Genomic DNA, 10055 nt, shown 5'->3' on the forward strand with positions numbered 1-10055 from the left:
CTCATGAGGTTTGGTCCATTTCATCCTTTTTGGAACTATCTGCTATTCTTTGAGCGGTCACTTGCCATTGTCGCATTATCTTTCCTAATTTTATCTTTGTGATGTCACTCTCAAAACTCCTGATGTGCACTGTTGATACCTATCACAGTGGTGGTCCATGAACTTCCTGTGGGGAAGGATGCAGATCATTCAACCCCATCTCTTCATGGTTCAAATTTATTTATCTGAGCATACCCTAGAGTACCAGCTGTTAAGCCCCTTATGTTAGGCGAGTGTACTCTCTTGGGTTCGTGGAAGCACCCAATATTTGGGAATCTGGCCGAATCCATCACCAGTTTTCTGAGGCTGAATATCTTGGAGCTACTTTCTCAACTTGGGCTCATCTGCCTTATTCTCCCTTTTAAATTATGAATCAGGCTATTTCTTGAGGTTGGCCTGGCAAGCGCAGATGGATTTTTCTTTGCACTGTTTCATATTGGTAAACCTGGATGTGTTCTGCACAGTGAAGGCCAATCATGATTAAGGGATTTGTATAAAAACATTTTTTATTGTAGAAACAGTGGTTGTACATGGTACATAGTTACAGGAAAAAACCTGGTCCCCCAATTAAAATACATACACCTTTCAATAACTGTGAATACTTGGAACTTAGCAGAGATAACCAAATAAAAATTAAAATGTGAAACATAAGCAACAAAAGTTGATATGTTCCACTATTTGCATATGCCTATACTGTATCCTGAATGAGCAAAGACATTAGAGCTTCTTGGCAGGCAGACATGGAATGCCCAGTATTGGGAAGTGTCTCATCTATATTCTAGTCACAGCTTTGCTCATTATATTGTAAGATCTGACATTCAGTCTCTGACTGATGAGTATAAAAGCCCAATAGTGTAAGTTTGCAATCCATATATAGTATGTACAATATTATATCACCGAGACCACAATGTGCAAAAATACAACACATATTTTTATTCATATTCACAGACAAAACACCTCAACCTTCACATCTCATGAGATACTTGTCTATTTTATAGCAAATTATTTAATTGGTGAGCTACATTACAGCATTCAGATTTTCAAATACGTTGTGTAAAATACACAAAACAATAAAATTTATGTTTCATAAATACATACTCTTTACTTCATGCTATGGTGACTGCAAAAAGAACAGAGGCCCCAAAAGATGTCTTAAACCTTGCTTTCAAGACAGTGCCTCTAGCTAGATGGGCCTCATCTCATCATTACAGGCTGTCTTAGCAAGCTGATTTACCAGCAAGGTAAAAACCAATCAGAGGGGTGGAGAGGAGGAGGAGGACATACCTAGTAAAATATTTATGGAACAAAAAGGGTTAGAGGCTATGTATTTGGCTATACAATGTACAAGCCTTTTATTTCTCTAATTCTGACCCACTAGGATGCCTTTTATTTCTCTAATGCTGACTCACTAGGATGCCTTTTATTTCTCTAATACTGACTCACTAGGATCCTTTCATTTCTCTAATGCTGACTCACTACGATGCCTTTTATTTCTCTAATGCTGCACTAAGATCCTTTTATTTCTCTAATGCTGACTCACTAGAATGCCTTTTTATTTCTCTAATGCTGACTCACTAGGATGCCTTTTATTCCTCTAATGCTGACTCATTACCTATGTTAGGGGCAACATGTAGCTCTCTGAGATTTTTGTCCACATGGATGCCAATAAAGTTGGTATCAAGATCAATTACTTCTAAGATCCTGAGATATCTCCAGGATTCCTGGTATCAGGATGATGATTGCCAGTAGCTGCAGAGACAGATAAACATGTACTACACTAATCTGTGTCACTCTTATAAACAAGATGGCCCTATGGCACATGGGGACTGGATGGCTGCCAACTGAAAATTGCGTATATGGTATAGAATAAGGTGAAAGAACAGTGCTGATGCAGCTAGCTTGTTCTGCCTCCTTATTGCTCCAAGTTCCATTAAACCAGGTCATAAAGCTGTCCTGGTACTTAATTTTGTATGGTAAATTTTAAACATATGTTCCACCTTAGAACTGAATAAATCTTGAGACAATGTTGCTAAAGATTCCCTTAGGCACCATGGCTAAAGCTTTAACTGAATTTTAATTTAGTAAACCAATAGGCATGAAAAGTGTCAAATCACATGGCCCACAGCCTTTTACTGAACAGATATTTCCTGAAAACAATCCAAAGAATATAAGACAAGGGCATGATCTTCCCCAAGAAAGCAGAGATAAGATGATGGGAGCCATGATCACATGAGATCCTTCAAGAAATTGGTTCCTTGCTCTGATAGTCATCATGATATAAGCAAAAGATATAAGATTAGCACTCATACTAAATTTTCATGACTTTTACACTTCTAACTAGAGGTGACTTATGTTCTGTGGCTTTCAGCTGGTACATACCACCACATGTGATGTGTAGCCTACTGTTGGCTTGAACATTCCTCACTTTCACTGAAATTAATACAGCTTATTTCACAGTATATAAAAAATAATATAAATGTGTACAATGTCAAATAGTACTGTACTTATTTATAATCACTGTTGGGGAGTGTAAATAAACATCTGAAGAATTAAGATGTTCAAAATAACAACCAATGATGTGGAAGATACTGAAAATATTTTTTCATAGTACAAGTGAAAAGAATGGATTTTTGGTAAACCAAAAGCACTTAGGAAAGCATCCTCATTCTACCTCATGATACTCATGGTTCCCTACCTTAAAAATCAGTATGCCAAGAATGAATGTTACTGTAATTATTCAGTGATTTTCTTATGTTGTATTTCATTTCTGTCATTCATATCAATCAAGTACAGTATAGTATAGTGCATTCATCTCTAATGCATGTAACAACACTTTTCATTTACGTAAAGAAGAGACAGTTAGCCACAAATTTTTGTACTTTTTTCCTCGTTATCACTATTTTCTTCTCAAATCCACCACCATTGTTATTAGAAATACCAAAGCCCACATCATATTACATTTATGAAAAACTATAGCAAAAAAAAAATAAATTTAACACAGTGATCCTGAAAGGGGAAATTCAATGCTTAATTAACAATTTAAATAGTTGAAAACAAGCATTAGCAATTCTTACTGGTCTCTGTTGGTTGCAAAAAGCTTGATGTAAAAGTGAGGGTAGCTGTTGTTGTAAAATTAGCGAGAAGAAATGCTTTCTGTTGCTCCCAGCTGTTTTTCTTAGATTCACTGGCATTCAAGCCTGATTCCTCTGCTTCATCTAATTTCTAGAGGAAACAAAAAATCCCATTAAAGCCAATCACTTCACAGTAAAATACTAATGCAAAAGGTTAATTATGTGACAGTATTATGATGAAATCACTGTTGCCAGTAAGTTAAGTTTAATCTACTTTTGAAACACACATGCGTGTACTGTATATATCATCTATAAAGAATGTTGAACTTTCCATCATCCAAGCAATACCTTACGAGAGCTGGTAGGTCCAGAGGCTGAAGAGAGCGGGTCTGGAGCACTGAGCAGGTCACTGAGAGGGTCTGGTCCATCTAATATGGCAGACAATGGATCACTAATAATCTGTAAACACAAGAGATAAAATAAAATCAGAGTTGACTGTAGAACTGACTTTCCAATACCAATAAAGTGTGTCCTTAAGTCATTGTTTCCTTTCATAACTGACAACTTTTTGAATGCATCGCCTCACTTCTTTTATAAAGTAGATTTTTCAGAGAGAGAGAGAGAGAGAGTGGAGAACTGATAATTTTATGCACAAAACTCCATATGAATGCCCTGTACTGTGTACCAAAAAGGAGATCCTTTTTGTAATTTCTGTTCAATGGGTAAGCATAAAATTAAAATAAAAACTGATCAAACTTGAGCAAAATAAAAACAGCCTAACAATAACTAAAGCAGTCTTCATTTAACCATAATGGAAAGCAAATCACATACTTGCTGTGAAATCGATGATTTCATCTTCTTCTCCCTGGAACTTGCATTTTGTACCATACCTCTGTCTTTGACCTGAAAAGAAAAAAGCATAAATAAAGCAATACACAATTAGGATGTAAAAATTATACAATAATGTTTCTTGGTACAGTGTATATAAACCATCCTACTTTGGAATTTACTAAGTCAGCCTCTAGGAAAGCTGAAATTTTCACTCAACCATATACATTCAACTAGTATTAACCAACAACAAGGATCAACCAAGTTCTGAGCACTGCAAAGAACAGTAACTGAAACTCACTTTTGTCTATGACCATATGACCATGAGGCTCTTGACTATGATTACCCTTATTATTTCTCTAAAACCCAGTTCATGAAGACAGAGGCTTTTCAAATTTTTTTAAAAACATAAGCAATAATGTCCCCTTTCAATCCCTGTCTAAATCATCTCTAAGAGCATCTTGAATAATGAAATGCCAAAGAAGACATCATTAAGGTTCTTGCAAAGGTAAATATAACAACTTAGTTTTTCCCAACAAGATGTTTTTATGAAACACAGGTGTCTGCCAAGGCTGCTATTTCATGAATGAAAGCTGTGATCATAGTCAATGGTAGAATGTCATCTGACCTGGTGTCACAAGGAAAGGATCTCATTAGTGGAGTAAGCATACCAAATATGAAGTCTCTGACTCCTATACAAGTGCTAAGTTACGGCTAAGCGTAGGGTGGTACAAATTCTAAGTAATTTTGAGCTAAAATTTCATTTCATGGCAAGTCTTCACACTGACAGGACATGCACATAATATCTCTTGAATATCTATGCTTAGTGATCAACTTAAGTACCAAGTTTGACTGAAATCTTTTCATCCATGTAAGAGGAATTCTGATACGGTAAATGTGACAGACACACAAACAATATTGCATGCATACCTATACATGGTGGTGTACCTTTGTGCCACGTATAACCAGAGTCCTTTCAAGTATTTAAGAGATTTCCAATGACAAGATAGTGTAAGCATGGCATATTGATGGACTGACACACAGACTGGGGGAGGGGATTACAGTCCTTCATTTGTCAATAGGGGACAATAACAGGTCTGAACAAAGAGTGGAGTCATGTAGGATACTCACAGCCAAAAATTACTACAAATTTTATCTCAGGATATCAGGAAGAAGAAAGACGAGCCAAAAAAGTAGAAGAAACAAAAGTGAGAAAGAGGTCATGTCACTTCATAGTTTATGACACTAGTCTCAAGTAACAGAAGGTGCTTACGAAAGACCTAAATAAGCAAATCCCTATTTCACAGCCATCAACATGAGCTTAGATCTGAATTTTCAACAAAGGTAGCCTCCAGAAGATTATTTGCATATAACTGCTGATTGACTCAGAACTAACACAGAAAAATACAAGTAAGTCATTGAATGTTGTAATTTGTACAGAGCCATATGAAGTGAGGCTAGAAGGGTTATCAAAGGACTCCCTTATCAGGGGGTTACCAAAAGTGAATATACAACCTACTGTATACAAAACTAAAGGTTCTTTGCATTGTAATTCTGACCCTGATCTGCAATGTTCGATTCCTTTGACTTCACTTTACCTCATATCAGTTTTTGCCTCTCATGCAAGGGCATGCCCTTTCCTATCAGATTCAGCTAATAAACACAGTAGTTCTGCACTGTGGTAACAGCAAACTGTATACAGGTACCATATAAAATAAGAATGGGTCTATTTATGAAAGAATACTTTACATGCACATTTACAGAATATATCACATATGTAATAATAATTAAAAACTATTCCTGTATAGTATTGTTTAGTATGCTCGTCCCTAAAAATGTCAGTCTCTTCTTACTTACCGATTTTCCACTCTGTACAGTTAGAGAAGTAAAGAAAGAAAAAGTCAGTTGGTCAGTGATTAAGATCATACACCAAAGAGAAACTGTATTAGAATTTTGATGATACTGGTAAGCCTCAGTACCCATCTTTACTGCAAGCTACTGCAACAGCATTGTTTACAGTGTAATAGTTAGCACTACACACAGATTTTACATTTGCAGGTTCAGTTTTCTGAAAGATACTGCAAAACCAAATAAGATTTTGAGTCTAGCAAACTACTCGGTGGAATTAAAAACAAACTTGTTTAGTGTTCTTAAAGTTACTAAGAAACACAAATATTTTTTGGTTCAATAAAAATCAGGATAAATATACAGAAATTTTGATGTTCTGGAGGATACTGTGCCTTACTACAAAAAAGATGTTTTGGCTTCAACTACAGAATGTGGCTAAATATCACAAAATGGTTCTTGTACTACAGCATTATCAAAAGACAAAGACTTGACTTCAAAATGAAATAACTGAGTATAGTAGCAACTGAGCAACTTGAACAACTGAAGTTACTACTCTAAGTTTTACTGGAAAATTTCAATTAGATACAGTAAAAAGAACTAAGTTTCTCTAAATGGCCTAAGATGCACGGAAATGAAACTTACTTACTCAAAACAGTAAGTTACTTTGGGTATAGCACTAGAATAATTACTTGCTTGTTAGTGAAGTCCTTTTCATAAAAGTTATATTTCACTTATTCTGTTAACATACTGAAGAAGGGAAGAAAATGAGCATTTCTGGTTCAAAGGATCCTGGATGGATTAACAGTGCAGTTCATGTGATGCACTCTAATATGTGGTTCAAGATCATAGCTGCTTGAAGGGAGTTAACCTTATGAAACAAAGTACCTTTGAAATCCTTTAACAATTCCCTTTAGAAGTCCTTTAGCAATTTCGAAAATAGGTCTCATTGGAAAAAAGGGGCAATGAGTCACCCTACAAGTCACTACTAAACTTCCACGAGAAACTTAGAAAGTTTCCTTTTATTTCAGGAACTTCTTTAAGACCATGCCCATACTACTGAGTAAGGCTAACCTGCTCAAGTACTCCTCTTTATACAGCATATTACCATTAACATAGTGCTGTACAATGTGTATTCCTAATAAGGCAACCCCATTTAACCATCAGAACTCAGATTTATAAAAGATTAGCATAAAAACTACTCTGTCATAAAGAGGAAAACCTTTCTATTAAATTTACAGGGTAAGGAAATCTCTGTATATTTTCTATGTCGATCTAAGGAGAGTAGACTATTCCTTAGAATACAGTGCAGTAGCTTAAAAATATAATAAATTTAATAAATAAATATTGCAAATGCCATTGATCAACTAAAGGGAGAAAGGATTACTATCCACTCTCATCTACAAATTCAAGGACCTCACTGACCAACATAGAAGAAAATTTATTGCCAAAGACATGAAGATGTCAATAATGTGCAAATACAATTGGGCACAGTAATTCTGTTTTTCTGGTCCTGAAATGTTTGGTGGACATGTTTGTTTCACACAACTATGGAACTGATAGCTTATACAGTAATATTATAAGAGATCTGCTGCATCAATTTCACTTAAAAAACAATAACCTAACATAAACCTACACAACTTACATGTTTTTCTATAGCAACCATGCTATCTTCAACATCATCAACTACTCTTGCAGTATCATGAAAAAGAAAATGATTCACATGTACTGTACCATCTTTCAATCAATGCAAAAACCTCTTTTACCTCTATCCACACAGCTCCCCTTACCTAGATCCAGTCTTCCTTACTCAGTGTACTTGACATAAATCAAATTCTTGGGTGCCTTGAGGTCATTAATTGATCAGAATGCTTAGCTGAAGCTATTAAATTGTTATTCAACTCTCCAGTACATTACAATCTCATGAGAATAATATCTGCTTCCACATAAAAATCAGACATTTCTGCTTTCCCCAGGAAATGTGATTGACAAAATAAAGAATAAACTTCCCAGTTCCACTTCTTATTAACAAACTAGATCATATATTACATTCTAAACAAACTTCAAAATACCAAAGGGTAAGAAATAGTTTTCATGGTAGATAAATCCTAAAAACATTGAGAATATGCTGTGTTCCATATAGGGTGAACCAGCTTCTTGTTATAAGGGAATGAGACTGCCAGTTTTGAACAATATGGTGGTACAGTACACAAATTAAAGATATCTATAATTGTTATGAGAATTCCCAATTACATGACAAAGTTTGGTTCACTTGAAACAACCTTTAGTAACCCAAAATGAGCTGTATTTCACCAAAAAACTTGTTTTCTCAGGTGCTGTGGGATCATAAACAACTCACCAATTGATAACCAATAAAAAGTTTCCTTAATTCCAAACAGAATTAAAAACAGTAAAATAACAACTCAGAAAAAATATCAGTAGGCAAAAAAGACTACTTACCCCTTGTAGTGGATGACTTGTGGCTGGCTTGAGTACCACAAGCTGTTTTTCTGCACCCCACTGCCTTGCCACCACCTTCCTGCAAATAAGATTAGTATTATAATAAAACTTTGGTTTATTACTCTCAGATATGAGTACTATACTGTATTAATTAATTTTACAATCGCCTATGGCACTTACTTTCAGTCGGCTTCCTTTTGTGAATGCAAATCAGATTTAGTACAAATAGTGCAGCCCAGTAAAGAGACATAAGATTGAAGTACTAGTTCATTTCCATGTCTGCCCCACGGGAGCCTTATAGTGACCAGAACATGGCACCCATTTTGCATGCGAAGTAGTAGTTTCCAAGACAAAGGTGCACGGTAGCAGTCTTCATTCAGTTTTCCCCAGCACTGAAGTAGCCTAGCCTTCCTGCTTAACCTAGAACTAGGCCTACACTGAGCTAGGAAAATAAACAGTAAATGTAAAGGAGAAGGCTGCACAAATATATTTATCCATTTGGAATCAATTTTTTGGGCTAAACAATATTGAAATGGGTGCATCCAATGCTTTAAAAGTGAGATAATCGGAGAAAATTACCGAGACAATAAGAAATTTGCCGACTGTTTATGTTTGTACATAATCTCCAAATGGCTGGTCCTAAACATGGCGGAAGGTCCAAGGACCCCTTGTTTAGTACGAGCCCCTGGGGGGTTAAAATAGGAATATGGACAAAAGATGGTGAATTCCTCAAATAATCTCACCCATACAGCATAATAGCCTAAAGCCTACACCGTTTTCTACATTTAGTCGTAAAATTATATTAAAAAACATGATACACTGGTGCGGCCGTCTCCTTTATATTTATCAAATAAACTTTTCAAATGCTAAGAACTAGGTTTCTGTGTAATATATATTTCACAAAACAGAAAAGTCCGACAAAAGCCTAGGCCCTCCTTGGCCATTTCCAATAGGCTAACCCTAAGCCTATCGTCAGGCTATACATTAATTTACACTAACCTTCCTTTATTTACCTCTACTCAGAACAATTCTAAGACTAATTACCAAATAGGCTCCATAAGCGTGTCATTTCATTAACCAAACTTACCATGATACTGCCATAACAAGCAACTATACGCCCACCAAATCCTGTCTCTCTATCAGGTGGGCAAAGTGACAGTAGACCCCTACTCGTAGCCACCAATAGGAAGAGCTGTATCAAGGAAATTCGTCCAATCAGAGCCGTTTTTTCAAAGTTGGTAAGAGGGATCGCGGATATAAATGTTTACCTCTTTTCGTGAAATTAGAATTGCATAATTAACTTATATTATATTATATTATATTATATTATATTATATTATATTATATTATATTATATTATATTATATTATATTATATTATATTATATTGCATATCAACTTTAAATCGTCTCTTTTACACATGCACACACAAACACATACACATTATATATTTCGTGATTCAGTTATACATACACACACACACACACACACACACACACACACACACACACACACACACATATATATATATATATATATATATATATATATATATATATATATATATATATATATATATATATATATAATTTTATATAATAATTTAAAGATACCCCCAACCGTGTAAAGACGACAATCATTTATCGTCGCCTCTTTTACGGGCTGCTGAAGAGCAAGAGCCCGTGCCAGCACAAGGCTGTCTGAATCTAAGTAGCCGCCTCATTCATACAGTAGTTCCGCTGAAAAATACCTACACAGAAGGCTTATCAGCAGTACATCGGATTCTCCCTCATACATTGCGCCATTCACCTCT

The 10055-nt window shown here is 35.5% G+C and overlaps 1 protein-coding gene across 1 annotated transcript in view; it reads right to left on the reverse strand.

Moving 5' to 3' along the window:
• LOC136844984 (VPS35 endosomal protein-sorting factor-like) overlaps positions 1-9456 on the reverse strand; it is a 39727-nt gene extending 30271 nt beyond the window's left edge. Inside the window, exons 1-5 of the mRNA XM_067114485.1 lie at positions 9331-9456; positions 8244-8322; positions 3942-4013; positions 3459-3569; positions 3114-3261 (exon numbers count right to left, since the gene is read on the reverse strand). Of these exons, the coding sequence (XP_066970586.1) occupies positions 3114-3261; positions 3459-3569; positions 3942-4013; positions 8244-8322; positions 9331-9344 (424 nt within the window). The 5' untranslated portion in view covers positions 9345-9456. The remainder of the gene's footprint in view (positions 1-3113; positions 3262-3458; positions 3570-3941; positions 4014-8243; positions 8323-9330) is intronic.
• Positions 9457-10055: the final 599 nt, after the last annotated feature.

The sequence above is a fragment of the Macrobrachium rosenbergii genome, chromosome 13, assembly GCF_040412425.1.
Source record: "Macrobrachium rosenbergii isolate ZJJX-2024 chromosome 13, ASM4041242v1, whole genome shotgun sequence".
Lineage (NCBI taxonomy): Eukaryota > Metazoa > Arthropoda > Malacostraca > Decapoda > Palaemonidae > Macrobrachium > Macrobrachium rosenbergii.